General features: G+C 43.1%; 1 protein-coding gene across 6 annotated transcripts in view; it reads right to left on the bottom strand.

The window, feature by feature from the left end:
• WWTR1 (WW domain containing transcription regulator 1) overlaps positions 1 to 19,393 on the bottom strand; it is an 837,533-nt gene that overhangs the window by 23,883 nt on the left and 794,257 nt on the right. For 5 of the 6 annotated variants that reach the window (XM_044070605.1, XM_044070606.1, XM_044070608.1 and 2 more), the window contains one exon: positions 5,578 to 5,711. In XM_044070605.1, coding sequence (XP_043926540.1) covers positions 5,578 to 5,711 — 134 coding nt within the window. The remainder of the gene's footprint in view (positions 1 to 5,577; positions 5,712 to 19,393) is intronic. The other variant, XM_044070607.1, reaches the window with a different exon arrangement.

Here is a 19,393-nt window from a genome sequence, read left to right as displayed (position 1 = left end):
GGTGGAATGGCCAGAGGCCTGTGCTGGGGTAGGTCCAGAAACTCTTAGTCTTTTCTTGGATTGATGGAAATCCTTTGATTCCCATTGGAAGTGTTCCCTGAGGGTGTGGAGGGTTTCCCCAAAGGAAAAGTCCTCCGGAGGTGATGCAGAAGGAATAGATTCTTCTGCATCTGAGTCTTCATAGCCAGTAAAAGGATTTTCCTCTTCAAAAACAGAGGAGTCAGATCCATCTGGGTCTAAATCTGACTGGATGTCTGGAGAAGGTTCCCTTCTCCTTTTGGCTGAAGTGGCCTGATTACCACAGATGAAAGTGATGAGATCCTCTGCCATTTTAAGCATTCTAGTTTGAGGAGGGGGAGGAGAAGTGAAATGGAGACTTTTTGCTGTTTTCTTTGTTGTAGCTCTAAGTCTGGCCTGAACAGTATCCCTCGGTGCTGTTGGTGTGTTAGTCGGAAGAGAGGGCGAAGGCCTTGAAGTGAATTCCGAAGTGTGAGCGGTATCCTCAGAAGCCGCTGCCTGCGTAGCAACTCTGGATCGAACCAAGGCAGAGATGGATGAAGGTTCGTTAGACGACGCAGTCATCTGCAGCATACAGGACTCCGAAAGGGTCTCATTAGAGGCCTGCGAAGTAATCGAGTCGGGCATCAAGGGCTGCGAAAGTGCCTCACTGAATTCCAAAGAACTGACGACCCTTTTAGTGGTGGTGCCGTCGGAAGACTTGGCATTATGCGGTCTGTCTCTATCCTTATCTTTACGTTTTTTCAGAAGATCTGCGGTTTGCTGACTGACAGAATGCCATATCGGTAATTGGAGACGGAAGACGAAAATAACTGGCTACAAACAGAGCTCTATGACGAGTAGTTCTAATGTTATAGAGGGCACAGAACAGACAGCGGGGTACATCGGGATCTGGGCCTAAGCAAGTGACACAGTAAGAATGGAAGTCTCAGTGTGGTATTTTTCCACAGGTGAGACAGTTACTGCCTTTTTCGGACATCGGTTATTGTAAGAAAAAGGAAGGATCCCCTACGGGGTACTTAGCTTTCAGCTGAAGTTCGAAATCTGGAAACAGCCGACTGGAACTGTTGCGAATTGCTTCTGCTATAGGCTCCACTGCAAGAAAGACTGGGGTAATGGAGTCACCTGCTCTTCTTTACAGCTCGGACGACCTGATGTCACCCAGCAAGCGTCAGCAGCTGACGCACAAAACCTTGACTCTGGTATTCGAACCTACTGAGGGCTACCACAGCATGGATAATCCCAATGGATAGGACTGCAGCAGTGAAACACGAAGAACATCCAGTGCTGCCTAGGGCAAAAGGGTACTAGGAGGAGCACCTTTGACCTTCTTCTCTTACCTTCTGGATCACTGCAGCAGAGAAGGGGGAATGGAGGGAAAGTATACTGAAGATCTGTCCATTTTGATGGATGGGACATCCACTACCCAAGCTTTTGTGTGGTTCCAAAGAAAACAGAATTTCCTCAGTTGTCTGTTGCTCAAAGAAAAAAACAGACTTTAATCTGGGATATCTTGCCTGTGAGTTATCTGAAGAAAAACATCCATGAGCAACATCCACTTGTGGTTAACCACTGGTGATCCTTCTAGTGAATCTGCCTCTGAATTTAACTGCAGCAAGACAGAGACTACTGTTTTGCTCATCTGGAACTGTAGAGCCGTCTCCTAAGCAGACATGGCCAGTCTGCAAAAAAGATAACATGCCCTTCTTGCTTCTGTACCACATTACAGTATTGTTGTCCTGTCACTTGGAAAATCTTTTCTTTTCTGATGGTAAATTGAACAGCCTAACAGAAAGTGCAGAGTAAATACGACAGACTGATTCAAAAAGGACATCAGACATACACAGAGTAACTGGGCAGCAATGAAAATAGGGTCACAGATACCACACACCCAGGAAGGAAGCATTTAAGAGTCCAGGGCAAAAAAGTAAGGTAGACATCAACAAATGTACTCGGAAAAGGAGTAATCCATGCTTGTAAGGTTCATATCTCTGGAGTAGTAGGGTATAATAAAGGAAAACACATTCCCCAAGGGGATGCATTTATGACTGAAGCCTAACAAACACTAACATCCTGCAGCAACTAGTGATTATTAACTAGGAATTCAGAGTTCAGCAGCTTGGAGAAAACAGACCAACGTCTTGCACCAAATGGATTATAACTGGACTTACAGAAGCAGATCCCAACAGCAGAAACTCCATACAGAATAAAAACATGCTTGTCCCTAGTCAAGTTGCAGTTAGGATTATTCTTACCTTATAACACTCAAGAACAAGAGTCTTAACAATAAGGAATGAAAAGCTCATAAAAGAAAAAGTTTGCCCAATCTAATGAAGACAATTCTCAAACCAGGAGGAAGAGGAAACTTTTCCAGTGAGAGAGATGTGAGTTTGTCATATACTATGACTAAAAGATCCACTGAGGGAAGGATAACACCATGTCACAGAATACATACCAAATGCCCACAGGACTTTACAGCCATCAGAAAGATATCTTGCTGTGGCTATAAAACAATCCGGGGGGGGGGGGGGGTGACCACGCCCAAACTCAGTTGGTGAGACAGTGAAACAGAGGGCATATGTTATTTCTAATGATGAACATGGCTCAAGACAACACAGACAAGGAAGATCAGAACACTGGATATGACAGAGCTCTCAGACAATGGAGAGATCCTTGCCTCTAAACAGATGCAACTCTCTTCCAGTTTAGTGTCATGGTATGCCACGAAAGGCAGACTAATGCCAGGCCCTGTGGTCTGCTCCCCCTTTCAGGACTGCACTACTGACCCAAGAAAAGCAGCATGCCAGGGACCCACCTGGGTGGAATTCCCACTTGTCATCACTGAATCAGTTACAGTAGACCAAGAAACACCACTGCTCCTCTGAAGGGCACAGTACAAAGACTCACACTAGGTGACTGGTGATTGTCTTCCTTATGGTCGGATCAGTATTTTACTTATGGTGTGACCACTGATCAATGCTCTCCTTATGGCAGGATGACCATTTACTGCCTCTCCCCCAAGTCATGTGGTGACTGGTCACCATGTTCTCCTTATGGAGGAGTGACTGATCAATGCCATCCTTGTAGTGGGTGACTGGTTACTGCCCCACCAGTGGTATTAATCCTTAAGCAGGAATACTTGGTCACAGTTGTCAATGCAGTAGAGGAATTGGTCACTTCCCACCTTGCAGTGAAGTGAATGATCACGGTCCCCCTTGTGGTGGCATGGCTGTTTGCTGCCCCTCAGTGTGAGGAAGGGAAATGGCGTTAGGATCGAGACTAAGGAAACCAACTGCTGCAGACTGAGCAGTCCTGAGTCCAGTACTCTTCAGATGTGTAAATGAAGTAACAGGGGAGAGAGACTCAATCTCTCTGCTGATGAAACGCACTTAAGCACAACAATTGAGACTGGGAAGGGGAGTCTATGGAAGGATTTTGAAAGACTAACCAAGTGGACAAAGTTGAAAGTGGAGATTCAGTGCAGATGAATGCAAAGTACTGCACAGCAATTCTTGTGTGAATTGGGGGAGGAGTGCAACAGGCAGCAGCAGAGCAGGTAACAAAATATAGAAATGTTTTTCTTCAAATTGTTTTGATTAGAAAACATACAACTGTAAATGTCAAGGCTTACAAACTGTGCACAACAACCTCTTTCAAATATTGTGCTGCAACTCAATTTTACGTACAGCATATATTAATATGCGCATTAAGAATTGAGGAACGGATTTAAATGGTATAAGAATACAAATTACAATAGAGGCAAACAGAGAAGCATGATAATAAAGTTGTTTTTAAACTGTGTGTATGTACACACACACACACATTTTATATATATATATATATATATATATATATAGGCGTTAAAAAAAGATATAGGAATGTTTGATCACATCTGGACTGGACTTTCAGAAGCAGACTGAGGAAGCAATGACAGCCGGTATAATCCAAGTGTTAAACGCTGTCTTCAGCCTCTGTGCACCAAAAGCAACATACCTGTTTACAGCTCAGTCCTCCCTGAACTAGCTTTTAGGTTTGCCATGATCCATTTCCAATCCTGATCATCAGCAGGCCCAGGCCAGTGCTAAACTTAAACTTCACCACTTTAAAAATGTAAGCCAATGCAGATTGTCAACCTTTTAAGGCATGGCTTTTTGCCTTCACTCCTTTCAAACACTTTAAAGCCATCTAAGTAAAGATGAAAGAAGCCGCATGTGATTTAGCAGTAGAGTACACATGTACAACTCATTTAACCATACATGAAATCATTTCTACAACAACCCATAAAAATGTTGTTGGGATCCATCCACAACCTCCTTTTCCCATTTATGCACATGGGGTTGGGGGTGTCACTTCAACAGTGACAATTATCTAAAGCTACGACTTAGATCACTGGGTGGCTAGCCATGCCGCTGTAGTTCATCCACACTACACACTTGCATGCACACTCACACCTATGGCCAATTTAGTGTGTTCAATCTGCCTACTACATATCTTTGGAATGTGGAAGGAAACCGAAGCAACCAGAGGAAACCACACAAACATGGGGAAAATAAGCAGACTCCACAGAGAAGGCACCCCAGCTGAGAATCGAACCAGGGAACCTCTTGCTGTGATGCAACAATGCTATCTGCTGCACAATTATGCAACCCAATCTCTCTCAATAATGCAACAATTTATACACGTACATGCTGTACGTATCAACATCCCCCTTTTTTGGCTTATTCTTCAAGACTGGAAATTTTCTATTTAAATGCTTTAAGTATTTGCTCCTAAGCTTGGCCCAAAATGTATCCAGTTGGATCAGTGCTGTATGTCAGTTAACAGATCACTAACTAACGCTTGGTCAAGAAACGGCAAGAACCACTAATATAACAGTGTAAAACATAAAAGTGAAGAGAAAATCACTTTACTAGGAGAAAACTTCTAAAACTCTTGACAATTGGCATATGTATTTAGTGGAACATACCTAGTTAAAGTGGAGCATACCTAGTTAAAGACATACACACACAGCTTTGAATTCAAATCAAGAAAAAGTAATGACCTGGTCAAAAACAACAAAAAATGTAAAACAAGTCAAGTTCTATGAGCTCATGTTCATTCCTACCACATTTTAGACCAGTGAATGGCAACTGTCAAGCCCATACAAAGGGGACCCCAAGCATGCAGCACAGCTACTGCTCCAGAAGTGCAGCTGTGAAATCCAAAACACATTCTTTGAGCATGAAACAGAAATTAAAAAAAAAAAACAGAGTGCTCTAACATACTGTACAAAAGTTGAAAAGCATTTTTGCATATTTTTCATAAGCATTCTCAGGAGAGATGTAACCATATTGAAGAGTTGTATTATAATCTTATGAGGGTTGCATTACCGTTGGTCTTTTATCTGATGCTAGTATAAGGCAGCCAAGTGCACAGTGCGTTGTGTATATGCCATCCTCCATGGTCCCCCATGGATACATCTATAGAGCATCTTTCCTCCATTGACAGTATTGACTCAAAGTCCTTTTTTGACAAAAAAAAAAAAAAAAAGCAACACACTAATCTAGCAAGAGGACTTACCTGTTCAGGAAAGGATCAGAGTTTTGACTAGAGACGGGCCTGATATCCTGTGTCACAGATGGTGTGGTTACCACAGGCTGAACTGGGACAATGGTGTCTGACTCCATCGGAATCTGTCTGCAAAGTGCCGCCTCCTAGGACAAACACAACAAATCACAACCAGAATTTGAAAGGTTTGTTTTTACTTTAGCATGTGTAAGCAGTTCTCAGACTTTTTTTACTGATCATCACTATCAGCATAACAAAATAGTAGTAATAGTAGTAGTAGTAGTAATAATAGTAGTAGTAGTAATAAAAATCACAATTCTTTGCAACTATGTTGAGAGAGATAAATGATTCCTAGGATAACATATAAATGCCACCATCCACGGTCTCTTCTGCAAGTAAAGAAAATACAAGGTATCTGTGCAGCTGGACTTTCCTGGTCAGCAAAGCAACTATCATTCCACTTTAATAGCAATGTGTAACACAACTACACTTTACCATACACTGAAATGGATAGGGGACATAAAGAAAACGGATTCCTAACTGCAAGTCATGGGCTGAAAACAATCATAAAATAAACCTTCCACAACTAAGATCTTTTTTTTTGTTATTAAAGACATCCAAACCACAAAGCTTGCTGTCCGGCTTCTCATGGGACTTAGTGAAACTAGTGCACTATAAAAGCACCCACTAAAACCATCAGTCAGCATGACTACAACGTAATATAACATGCAACATATACAAGGAGGCACACATGTGAACATAACATCTGTACTTCACTCAGAAGGCCTTGGTCAGGGGAGAGCTTAAGCCAGACACTTCAGGCTGCTGGAATTAGACTGTATCCTTGTCTACTGGATGAGCTAAAGATCAGAGCATGGCATGAACCTTTTATATCTGACCAGATGACAATTCTCTCCATTCGACAGTGACAGGGACCTTGCTGGACTGGTAACAAACAGGCTCATGATAGTCAGCAGGCAGGGAGTTACTACAACCGGAGTCTGACTAGCAGCTCAGACACTTGACACAAGAACAGAGAATTGGTGAGCAGATCCTAGGAAGGGAACATCCCCATCTGGCTTGCACCAGTAATCTAATAAGGCTTCTGCTGGAAAGCAGAAGCCTGTCACGATGCAGGGAGCCGGTGCCAAAAACATGCAAGTGTGGCCACCCAAGCTGGTAACAACAGCCCTTGTCAGTACATGTTGGGGAGCTCTCATGTGTGGACAAGTGGGAGCAGGCAGTTCTTGTGGTGATGCAAGTACTCAAGTCACCACCACAGGGACAGTTAGGCCATGGGAGAAAAATATTCTTAACTGGGATGCCTAAATGATATCCCTCCAAGATAGTAGTGTTTGACATTGACATGGGGGAAATAATCATAAACTTCTCACGGTGCCACAAGGTGAGTACTTCAGAGAGCATCAAACCCCATGCACATGTCTATGAGCACTATTTGTGTGACAAGTCCCTTTATCCATGTGACTGACTACATCTAAATAATGCTCTACATTAATGACTTTGCTGAAACTATGTGCACAGACATGCTGGACAGGTACAATCAAGTCCATACTTCAAAAAAGGCCCAGTTATCTGTTGGTAAATCCTCTTCTGTATGACTTTGAAGGGGAGAATATAGATAAGGAGGAGACAAGACCTTGGGAATACATCGGTATATCATTTTGTAATGCAGGGAAATTGAGTGTGTTCAGCAAAGCAGTGGAAAAGTATTTGGAACAATTCAAACTTTAACAGCAAAAAAACAAGACAAATCAAACAGATTTACTTGTGGATAAAAATGGAAATGTATAACTTGCTTAATGTTCCCCAGAAGGTGTCCAGTTTAAGTTCACTGAATAAACTGTCAAGAAGTTCTGGTGAGCAGACGGTGAATGGAATAACTGGCAAAAAGGTGTGGTGTACCTATAGAGCAGAGGTAAAATGTTTTACAAAAAGATAGGTAGTCTAAAAATATGTGCCAAGTGGGAACCCTAGCCTATACTGCCCAAACTGCCCAATGTTGTTACTGGAAATGCACACAAAAAAATACATACGACATACATAGACACACACACACAGAGCTATAGCAAAACTGAGAACAGGGGTTGACTTCAGTCTGAAAGCATCACTGGCCGACTGTACGCAGATGATAATTAACTAGTAGTCTTGACCTGTCAACTTAAGAAGACAGTCAAGTGCCTGTCAATAGACTTTCAACATGTAAAAGTGTAAGACAGGTGAAATGCAATGAACATATGAGATCAAAGATGATGGACATCTACTAATCAAGAACAGTAACAATCCACTAAACCAGAAGCCAAGAAAGTAGCAATATTAAGAGGTTATGTAATCTGAACACGAACTACGGTATCGCCAATGAGCATGTGCGTACACACACACACACACACACACACACACACACACACACACACACACACACACACACACACACACACACACACCATTCAAATGGAACACAGATATACAGCATTTGTATGTGGTCCGAAGTTAATAACCTACAAGATGGGAAGATGTGTGAGGTGAAGAGGATGGTTCGAAGAACACAGCAAGGCCACCTGTTAAAATTCATGTTACGAAGGGGTGGTGCTAGAAACCTACATAAACAGTCACATACCATAACAGCGTCTTTAACAGCTTTTTTAAGACCATCTCTGTGGCAGTGTTCATCCTGAGATTTCAAACCCTTGTCACCCACAGAACGGTTAGGTGTTGTGTGGGAGTGTACTGGGCAAGGGATTGGCAGCAACCCTATTCTTGCCACAGTTTTCAATTTTGTTGTATATTGATGCTGTTTTTCACTCTCACTAAGGAAAAAAGGTGTTAACACAAAATCTACAATGAACTAAACCTTCTTGAAGATGTGCCTGATCCACAGACTGGAATAATTAAACAGTGGGACAGACTTAATGGAAAAAATGAAACATGCACTGAAAAAAAAAGTCAAAAAGGAAAAATATAAAGTCATAACGTGAAGCATGAACAGGAATTTGAGTGAGGTCTCAACTACACAGCAACATTAAGAAGATTTGAATGGATCCTTACAGATGGCAATGCTGTGTATGGATATGAATTTTTACTTATTTCTGTTTACTTTTTTTTGTTGGCCCCACTTTGCCGGTTTTCAAGGGAGAACTCATGTAGTCTTCACACTGACTACAGCTGATTGGCAAGACAACAGGGACATTTCCTGACTCCTTTTGGATAAAAAAACTGAGGTATACACAGAAGAGAAAGTATCTTTTTTTTTTTTGGGGGGGGGGGGGGGGGGACTGGTGGTTACTTCAAGGCGACCATCCAGTGAAAGTTAGTGTGAAGTACAAGGCAACAAATGGAAGATGATGTTTAGTTAAAATTGTAGAAGATAATTTTTTTGTTTTGTTTCTGAAAGAATGCAAGGCTTTTGGTAATTCAAAATGTGGGAATGGAAGACATGGCACATTTAAATTTAGGTATGTTATACTAAGATTTCTATAGAAAAGTAGAAGTTCTAAAGCAGAAAATTTAAGTAAGGCAGCTGGAGAACATCTCAAGGATAATGAAGATTGGAAGATGTTCTAATGCACTGCACAACAACACACGTGACACTTAGGGTACTATTTAACCTATTTAAACCATCGTTGACTATTGTGGGTAGTGGAGATGGGAAAATACGGATACAGGTTTGTTTCTTGAAAGTGAGACAATGAAGAGTTAGTTGTACTGATTATTGTTTTGAAAGTAATATTACTATAATGAATAGTTAACTGCACTGATTGCTTTTATATTTTTTTACTTTCTAAATGTTAAATAGGGTTTGAATGTTTTAATAAGGCTTCCCTGCTATTTTGAATTAATTACTTTGGACCTTTTACATCCACCAGAGTTTTATAACCTCAGACAGACGGTAGCTTCATTTAATGACTTATCCAAAATTCAGCACCACCTCTATGCTCAATGTGTCAATAGTACAACATGAATACAAGTCACTGGTGTTGGTGGGGATGGATCACCAGCCTTCTGATCTTCCTGGCATCATCGTGTTACCTGCCCTGATGAACCACTAACAACTACAGTTTTTAACATATGTCAATCTATGTCAGTTCATGCACCCAGTACATTTTAAAAACACCTAGTTTAAGCAGGGATAACTTCTTTACACATCAGGTTAACATAGTGTAAACACTGATCTGCTGCTGGTTCTAATTTTTTTAAACTTACAATTTGCTGATGAGGAGCAGTTCTCAGCACAGATTGAATACATTGTGATTACTGCCAACAATGTTCAAGGTTCAGTAAAAAAGACTTTTTGTGCTGTTTCTATACTATACAAGTTGTACAATATGAAACACTCCAACATCAGCAAACGAAGATTTTCACAACGAGTTCAGAGCAGAAATCTTACATACTGACAAAAGCCCGATGTATTCCTGTAACTCAACAAAGAAGTTCTGCTTGCAGATTAACAGAGGTTTGCTTCACTGATAGTTTGCTGTGAAAAAGGAAGAACAAGTGACTACTGGTAAGCAGAGTTGTGTTCTGTAGCTTTCCTAGTACTTGGGCAACTACTACAAAAGTACAGTTGTGTACCTACCATAAATGTAAATATTCAAGTGTATTCACTGTTGCAGTCATTACAATTGGGTTATCCTGCTGGCAGGCTACCCGCAGTCGGCCTGAGTTCCAAAGTCTAGGTCCGGCATTGGTTGATGTCACCTCTTCCCTGACGTCAGTGTGCCAGGGGTATACAAGATGCAGCCGACGCCATTTTCTTCAGTTTTTCTTGCCCCAGACGTCAGGTGCCCCTAAAATGGTAGGCTAAATTATGCCAATAAGCATGCATGCACAAAAAACAACTTTTCCTTCATCTACAAGCAAATACACCACATAGGTTGTATAGAGTAGAAAAGTACAGTTAGGTCCCAGCAAAGAAGAAAGGGTGATGGTGGGAGGGTAACCTGGACTGCAACAGTGAATACACTCTAACATCTACATTTACGGTAGGTACACAACTGTACTATGTTCATCGTGTTTCACTGTTGCAATCATTACAATTGGGTTGAATCCCAAAGCTAAGGTTGGGAGGCTGGAGGCTATAAGGCCCTGCAGAACTGCAGTGGCAAAGCCTGCCCTGGATTTAGAGTAGAGAGGTAGGTGATAGTGCTTTGTAAAGGTATGCACTGAACTCCAAGTTGCAGCCTCTAAGATGTCTTTGGTTGGTACTCCTCTGAGGAAGGCTGCTGAAGTGGCTGCTGCTCTGGTTGAATGTGGCCTAATGCCCTTAGGCACTGATTTGCCATGCTGTGAATAGCAGAAATGAATGCAATGGCCTATCCACTTTGAAATAGTCTGTTTTGAGATGGGCTTTCCTTGTGATGCTGCAGCATATGCCACTAGAAGTTGATCAGTCTTTCTGAAAGCTTTAGTTCTGTCCAAGTAGAAGCGTAGCGGTCTGTGAATGTCCAAAGAATGCAGAATTTTCTCACCCTTATTCTGTGGGTTTGGATAAAAAGTAGGTAAATTAATTGTTTGGTTAAGGGCCACACTGGACACTACCTTAGGCATAAATGTAGGGTTTGTCCTCAGCGAGACCCTATCAGTATGAAAAATGATAAAAGGTTCCACAGCCATGAGTGCCTGTAACTTTGAGACTCTTCTAGCAGAGATTATTGTTAGGAGTAGAGCTGTTTTCCAGGATAAGAATTTTATGTCAGCTGCAGAGGCTGGCTCAAATGGAGGCAGTGTGAGTTTTTCCAAGACACAGTTGAGGTCCCATGCAGGTATTGGTGCTCTCCTTGGAGGTCTTGTGTTTTTGGCCCCTCTGAGGTACTGCCTCAATAACGGATGACAAAAAATATGTGGTTCTGTACTGTAATGAGCTGAAATGGCAGAGGCATGAATTTTAATGGATGAAAAGGAAAGGCCTTTATCCAGCATCTCAGTTAAGTATTGTAAAATCTGAGGAATATTTGGAACAACCATGTCAATGCCTTGTGCTTTGGCTCCTAGCACAGAATCTCTTCCATTTGTCTGCATAAGATTTTCTGGTGCTAGGCCTCCTGGCCTCCAAAATAACATCCATTACTGCTTTAGAAAGAGGTGTGTCTTGAGAGGCTATATTATCTGCCATGCCGTCAGGTTTAAGGTTTTGAGTTGGTTGGCTGTGCAGTATCTGGCTGTCTTGTTGGGTCAACAAGTGAGGAATTTGTGGTAATGTCCAGGCTGGGCAGTGAGACAAGCTCTTTAGGATTGTGCATCAGTGCTGGCAGGGCCAGTCTGGGGCAATCAGTATAATTTTTGGTTTCTCTTGTCTGACCTTGAGGAGGAGAGGCAGAGGAGGAAAGGCATATGCTGTTACATTTTTCCAGCTGAAAGATAGAGCATCCAATTTCCATGCTTGCTTGTGCTAAGTCCTTGTGCAGAATCTTTGTAGTTGGTAGTTGTGAGGAGAGGCAAAACGTCTATGTCCGGGCATCCCCAGGTCTTTATCATGCTGAAGACTTGTGGGTCCAATTTCCACTCATGGGGATCCATTAGATTTATGCTTAGTTCGTCTGCCAGAGTATTTTTCCTTCCTGGCAGGAGTTGAGCTTGCAGATGTACTTGGTAAGTCAATGCTGTGTGCCACAAGTTCATGGCTAGCCTGCAGAGGGGGTAGGAATGTGTGCCTCCCTGCTTGTTTATGTACCACATGACTGTAGTATTGTCCGTCTTTATTAGTAGTTGTCTTGGATGAAGTTGATCCTTGAAGGCTGTTAGGGCATTCTGAACAGATAGCATCTCTTTTTGATTGATATGTAGATGCATTTGACTTGCGGACCATGTGCTCTGAATACATCTTCCTGCCATATGGGCCCCCCAGGCGTAATCTGATGCATCTGCTGTCAATGTCTGCCTGGCTTGTGGGTAAGGTGAATGGCTGTCCCGTGTTGTGGTGACAGGCTTTTGCCCACCATCGAAACTCCTGTTGCAGGCAGGGAATGAGGGTAATTATTGTTTCCAGGCTGTGGCAATGTTGAGTCCAAACACTTTTTAGATACCACTGAAGTTTCCTCATATGCAGTCTTGCATATGGAATTAGCAGAATGCAGGAAGCCATGAAACCCAAGGCCTGTAGAATTTTTCTTGCAGATAACTAGGTCTTTGTTGGCAACATTTTGAAGTAAGTAGTCAGTTGTCTGTGTTTGTCTGGTGTGAGATAAGCCATCTGGGCAGTTGTATTTAAGCTTGCAACCAGGAATATTATGTCTTGAGAGTGTACAAGTTTTGATTTCTCCTTGCTTACTGTGTACCCTAGACTTGCCAGTAATCTTTTTACAAACACCAGATCCTGTAATAGAATGTCCTAGTTCTCCGCTTGAATAAGGCAGTCGTCCAAGTAGGGATATATTTGTATTCCTCTTTGTCTGCAAAATGCAATTACTGGTGCCAGGCACTTTGTGAACACCCTGGGCACAGCAGATAAGCCAAAGGGCAGTGCAGAGAATTGATAGTGTATTGAGCCAGCTTTGAATCTGAGGTATCTTCTGCATGTTTGTCTGACTGGGACATGCAGGTATGCCTCTTTTAGATCTAAAGTCACAAGCCAAGCCTTCTTGCCCAACATGGGCAGAAGTTGCTGTAGGGTCAACATTTTGAATTTTGCAATATCCAGATGTGTTTAGAATAGATAGGTCCAGTACTGGTCTCCAGGCTTTGTCCTTTCTGGGTACTAAGAACAGTCTTGAATAGAATCCGTGACCCTGCTCTTGTTCTGGTACTTGTTGAATGGCCCTCATGTCCATGAGGGATGAAACTTGTTTTTGTGCCTTTGCCCATGGATTGCGTGGCAGGTCTGGCATACCGTTTTGCCTTGGCAGGGTGTGAAAGTTGAACCTGTAGCCTTGTGAAACTATATTTAGAACCCATTTGTCCTGGGTGATCATGTGCCAATTTTGTGAAAAAAGTGCTAGCTTTCCCCCCAAAGGGTCTGCCAAAAGAGAAGTGCTTGGTGCTGGAAGTGGAAAGTCATTGAGACTGTTTCCTGTACGGCTGTGATTTTTCCTCTCCGCTCTTGGAGGTAGAAGCACCCCATTGTTTAGGCCGATATGAGCCTTGGGGCTGTGATCTGCCTCTAGGGCGTCTGTATCTGCCCCTTTGTGGTCTGACACTGGAAAGGACCAATTTTTTGTAGGCCAGTTCCTGCTAAATCTGGGACGCTGTACCTGCAAGAAATCCTTGACTGCTTGCATAGATTTAGCCTTGTCCTCCATTTTCTTCAACACCTCTTCTGCTTTAGTACCAAACAAAGTATCATGCTGTAAAGGAGCGTCTAATAGTTTTGCTTTAACATGATCTGGCAAATGTTTGTTCTTTTAACCAAGCATGTCTCCTAATGACAGAGCCTGCAACAGCGGCCCTGCAGGACGCCTCAAGAGAATCAAAACCACATTGCAAAGTATGCTTTCCAACTTGTTCAGCTGCATGCAATAAATTCTGCATTTCTTTATTGTCTGCACATTCTACATTTGCTGGCATTTTCTGTTTAAGCAAGGATATAAGATATTGCTGATACTTAAGCATATGAAATTGGCAATTTAAAGCTCTTACAGCCAAGGTAGCAGAGGTATAAATCTTTTTGCCCCATCTGTCTAGGGCCCTAGAATCCCTATCAGAGGGAATAGGGTTTTTTGCAGTAGAAGCCTTGACCCCTTTAGGACCCCGAGAGATGGTTTTTGGGTCAGCTGCAGGGTTTTTAAAGATAAATTTATGTGAATCAGGAACCCTGTAGTATCTGTCTGGCTTAACAGGGGCTGGTGGGTAGAGAGTCTGGAGAAAAACTGGACTCTGTAAATACATCATCTACAATGTCTAAAACAGGCGGGATGGCAAGGGGCCTGTGCTGGGGCAATAAAAGGAAATCTCTTAGGTTTTTCTTGGATTCTGAGTAATCTTGGCTCTCCCAGTGGAAATGCTCCCTCACAGTATGCAGTGTTTCCCCCAAAAGAATAATCCTCAGGAGGAGAGGCTGAAGGGATAGATTCTTCAGCATCAGAATCCTCATAGGGAGGAATGGAGTAATCCTGTTCAGAGGAGGAATCAGAGGAAATGGAAACCTGGTCTGAAGATTCATATTCTAACTCTTGCCTAGGCCTCTTTTCAGGAGGGGGATGGGAACCCCTGATCAAAGTAATAAGGTCTTCGGCCATTTTAAGCATCTGTTGTTTAGGCATGGAGGCCTGTCCAGGTGAATGCTGTACTTGTTTCTTTGTCTTTAGAGCTGCTTTAGTCTTTGTCTTTGTAGCTGAAGTAGGTTTCACATATAACTGTGTCGGCCTGAAAACACCCTCAGAAGCCGATGCCTGCTCAGTGGCTCTGGACCCATCTGAGGGAATAGTTTCCGAGTGTCCAATACCTTGAGTTTCCAGAGGCCCAGTCGGCTCCATGTGGGAGTGGGAAGCCGCCTGTGGCTCTGAGGTAGCGGGCGTCAGGGGTTGCGACAGCGCCTCACTGAGAACCGGCAACAAGCCTAGAAGAAGCCTAGTCTGTTTTGGATCTCGGATGCCTGCCCTTTTCTTTTCATTTTTTGTAAACTCCGGTAGTCGGCTGATCCGACGGCATTATATAATTAAATCTTCTGCCAAAGTAATAAAATGCAAAATCATATCGACGCTTAATAGTGCGTTGGTTAAATCTAGCACAAAACCGACAACTAGCAACGTTATGGTCAGGGCCTAGGCAAGGAATACAGTAAGAATGAAAATCTTTATGAGGTATTTGCTTCCCACAAGAAATACAGTTAACTTTTTCTGACATCGGTCTGGAGCAAGAAAAAAGTTTCCCCAACGGGGTACTTAGCTTTAATGAAGACTTCGGATCTGAAATTCGAATTTGAAAACTTCAGGAGTCGGCCGACCGGCACTTGAGAACTGCTTTTGCTTCGGGCACCGCCCGGCAAGAAAGACTGAAGAAAATGGCATCGGCTGCATCTTATATACCCCTGGCGCACTGACGTCAGGGAAGAGGCGACAGCAACAGACGCCGGACCTAGACTTTGGAACTCAGGCCGACTGCGGGTAGCCTGCCAGCAGGATAACCCAATTGTAATGACTGCAACAGTGAAACATGATGAACATCTTCAGTTTGCAATGTGCCAAACCATTATGGCTGAAAGATAACCCTGCTAATTTATGTTTCAGTCTGACAAAAAAATCCATTTGAAGACTGGATCACAGTGCCACATTGACTATGATGTCTGCACATGTGTACACACAATATACATACCCAACATAATATCTTAAAGTTCATACTGTACAGGTTCACAGGTGTTTACTAGGCTAACAACCATAAGGGCCTTTTTAAGCCTAGCCATGCATCCCAAACCTCTGACAAGTTCTGATACCCTTGGTAAGTGTAAGTATGGGCCTAGGAGATGAACCATTTACAGGTTGCCTGTGTCTGTTAGAGAGACAGGTGCCAAACCAAGGATGAATTTCTGATTTCCCATCCAATTGTCCAAGTTGTACTTGAATTGGATTAGGGAGCCTATTCCATAGACAGTTTTTGTGATACATACCTGTCTCTCCAGCAGGTCCTATTTATATCACAGGTAAGGTTTAAAGTCTTTAGGAAGGGTAATTCTGGTGCTGTTTGTTTTGCAGATATGCAGGCAGTCCATCACAGTGGGGTCTGACAATGCCCTGTATGCTAGGCATAGCTCTCCCCTCAAAAGCCTGTAGGAGACAGAATACAGGGGATAGGGCCTTGAGGCGGCGTGCATTGGACATATTACTTACACCCTGTATTCTTTTAGTAAGGAACATCTGTAGCCATTCCAGTTGTTGGATATGCCTGGTTAGGTACATACCAAAGGGGGCATTGTACTCAATGACAGGTCTGATGAATGCCGAATACAGTGGAACAATGACTTCCTTGTCAATATTAAAACCTACTGCTCAGCTTTGAAGAAAAATTATGCTACAGGGGAGCCTTTCTCACGCAGTACCCAAAGAATATAAAGGACCTAAATAACTATTTTACTGGCCTGGCCTGCCTCGGGCAACAACAAAAGTACAGTTTTGTACACTTACCATAAATGTAGATGTTCGAGTGTATTCACTGTTGCAGCCCTCACATTTGGGTTATCTGCTTGTAGTGGCCCTCAGTTGGCCTGATTAATGAAGTCTTGGGTCAGTTGCTGTCTCTTCTTCCATGATGTCAGGTAGTTAGGGGTATAAAACAAGCAGCCGACCCCATTTCATCAGTTTTTCTTGCCCCAGAAGTCAGGTGCCCCCTTAATGGGAAGCAATAAAACATATTTTTATATACATATATATCATCACATTTGGGTAGATTCCCAAAGCTAAGGATGGAAGGAATTTAGATAGCATTAGGACCAGCTAAAAGACCCTGCAAGACTGCAGTGGCAAAGCCAGCTCTGGATTTAGAGAAAATTGGCAAATGGTAATGCTTAGTGAAAGTATGTACAGACCTCCAGGTAGCAGCCTTCTAGGATGTCCCTGGTAGGGACATCTCTGAGAAAGGCTGTAGAGGTAGATGCAGCCCTGGTTGAATGGGGTCTGATCCCCTGTGGGATAGGTTTTCCATGGTGCTTATAGCAGAAATGGATGCAATGGCCTATCCATTAGAAATGGTTTGCTTTGAATAGCCTTCCACTTTGCCCCTACAGCAAATGCCACCAGCAGTTCAGCTTTCCTTTGAGGTTTAGCCCTGTCCAAGTAAAATCTAAGTTGTCTGTGTACATCTAAGGAGTGCAGTATCCGTTCCCCTTTGTTCTGTGGATTAGGAAAGAAGGTTGGCAAATGAATGGACTGATTAAGTGCCACACTGGATACCACCTTGGGCATGAAGGAGGGATTGGTTTTGAGGGACACCCTGCCCGCATGAAAGATGATGAAAGGCTCCACTGCCATACGGGTATGTAATTCAGATACCCTTCTTGCTGAAGTGATTGCTAAAAGGAAGGCTGTTTTCCAAGAAAGGAATTTTAAATCTGCACTAGCAGCTGGCTTGAAAGGAGGTAGAGTGAGTTTCTTCCGATACAAAGTTAAGGTCCCTGGCTGGAGTTGGGGCTGTCCTGGGTGGTCTTAAATTTTTGGCCCTTATGAGGAACTGCTTGAGCAGTGGATGAGAGAAGAGGGGAGGTTCTGTGTTATAATGAGCTGAAATGGCTGAGGCATGAATTTTGATGGAGGAAAAAGAAAGGCCCTTGTGAAGCATCTCAGTTAAGTATTGCAAAATCTGAGGTAAGTTGGGAGCTACTGTGCTCATCCCTTGAGATTGGTTCCAGGCACAGAATCTTTTCCATTTTTCAGCATAAGATTTTCTAGTACTAGGCCTCCTTGCCTCTAAAATGATATCCATCACTGGTTTACTGAGGGATGGTAAAGGAGAGATTAGGTAATTAGACAGGCTGCTAGGTTCAGGGTTTGAAGCTGAGGGTGCAGAATCCAGTTCTCCTGCTGAGACAACAGGGTAGAGGTCTGAGGCAGGGGCCAGCAGTGACACACTGTGCAAGAGGGGGTACCAGTGTTGGCATGGCCAGTCTGGTGCAATCAATATTATCCTTTGTTTGTCCTGTTTGATCTTTAGTAGTACTTTGGAGAGGAGAAGCAGAGGAGGAAAGCATAAACCGATAGGTTTTTCCAGCTGAAGGAGAGAGTATCCACTTTTCAAGCTCGTTTGTGGGGAGCCTTTGTACAAAATTTGTCTAATTGGTAGTTCTGGGGGGAGGCAAACAGGTCTATATCTGGGCTCCCCAATTTGTCTGTCAACATGTTGAAAATCTTTGGTGCCAGTTTCCACTCGTGTGGGTCCATGAGGTTTCTGCTTAGTCCGTCTGCCAGTATATTTAGTTTTCCTGGCAGGAATTGAGCTTGTAGGTGCACTTAGTAGCTCAAGGCTGTGTTCCACAATGCCATGGCTAGTATGCAGAGGGGGTAAGAATGGGTACTCCCCCCCCCCCCCCTGCTTGTTTATGTACCACAACAGTGGTGTTGTCCGTCTTTACCATTAATTATCCTGGAAGAATGTGGTTCTTGAAGGCTGTCAGAGCATCCTGTACAGCTAACATTTCTTTTTGATTGATATGCAGGTGCATTTGAATTGGGTTCCATTTGCCCTGAATGCACTTCCCTGCCAGGTGAGCCCCCCCATGCATAGTCTGATGCATCTGTTGTTAGGGTTAGGGTGGCAGGGGGTAGAGAGAATGGTAGTCTCTTGTTTTGGTGGCAGGCCTCTGCCCACCAAAGGAACTCTAGGCGTAGGCAAGGTATGACAGGAACCATTACTTCTAGATTCCTGAGCATGTTGACACCATAGGCTTTTTAGATACCATTGTAGTTTCCTCATATGCAGTCTAGCATATGGAATTAGAAGACTGCAGTAGGCCATGAACCCAAAGGCTTGCAGTATTTGCCTTGCAGACAGCAGGGTTTTTGTGGCCACTAATTTGAAGTAGGTTGTCAAATGAATTTGTTTCTCTGGCGTGAAGAAAGCCATCTGGGAAGTTGTACTCAAGCTTGCTCCCAGGAATACAACTTGTCGACAGGGTACCAGGTATGATTTCTTTTCGTTTATGGTGTACCCCAGACAAGTTAGCACCCTTTGTACAAAGGCCAGATGACTCAAAAGTATGTCCTGGCTTTCTGCCTGAATTAGACAATCGTCCAGGTATGGGTATATCTGCATATTTCTTTGCCTGCAAAATGCAATGACTGGAGCTAGGCACTTTGTGAATACCCTGGGCACAGTAGATAATTAAAAGGGCAGTGTAGAGAACTGATAGTGCGTGTAGCCTGCTTTGAAGTGAAGGTATCTTCTGCAAGATTCC

The sequence above is a fragment of the Protopterus annectens genome, chromosome 4.part1, assembly GCF_019279795.1.
Source record: "Protopterus annectens isolate FY-2018-M chromosome 4.part1, PAN1.0, whole genome shotgun sequence".
Lineage (NCBI taxonomy): Eukaryota > Metazoa > Chordata > Ceratodontiformes > Protopteridae > Protopterus > Protopterus annectens.
The sequence above is the reverse complement of the archived record's forward strand: the minus strand, read 5'-3'. Positions and strand labels throughout refer to the sequence as shown.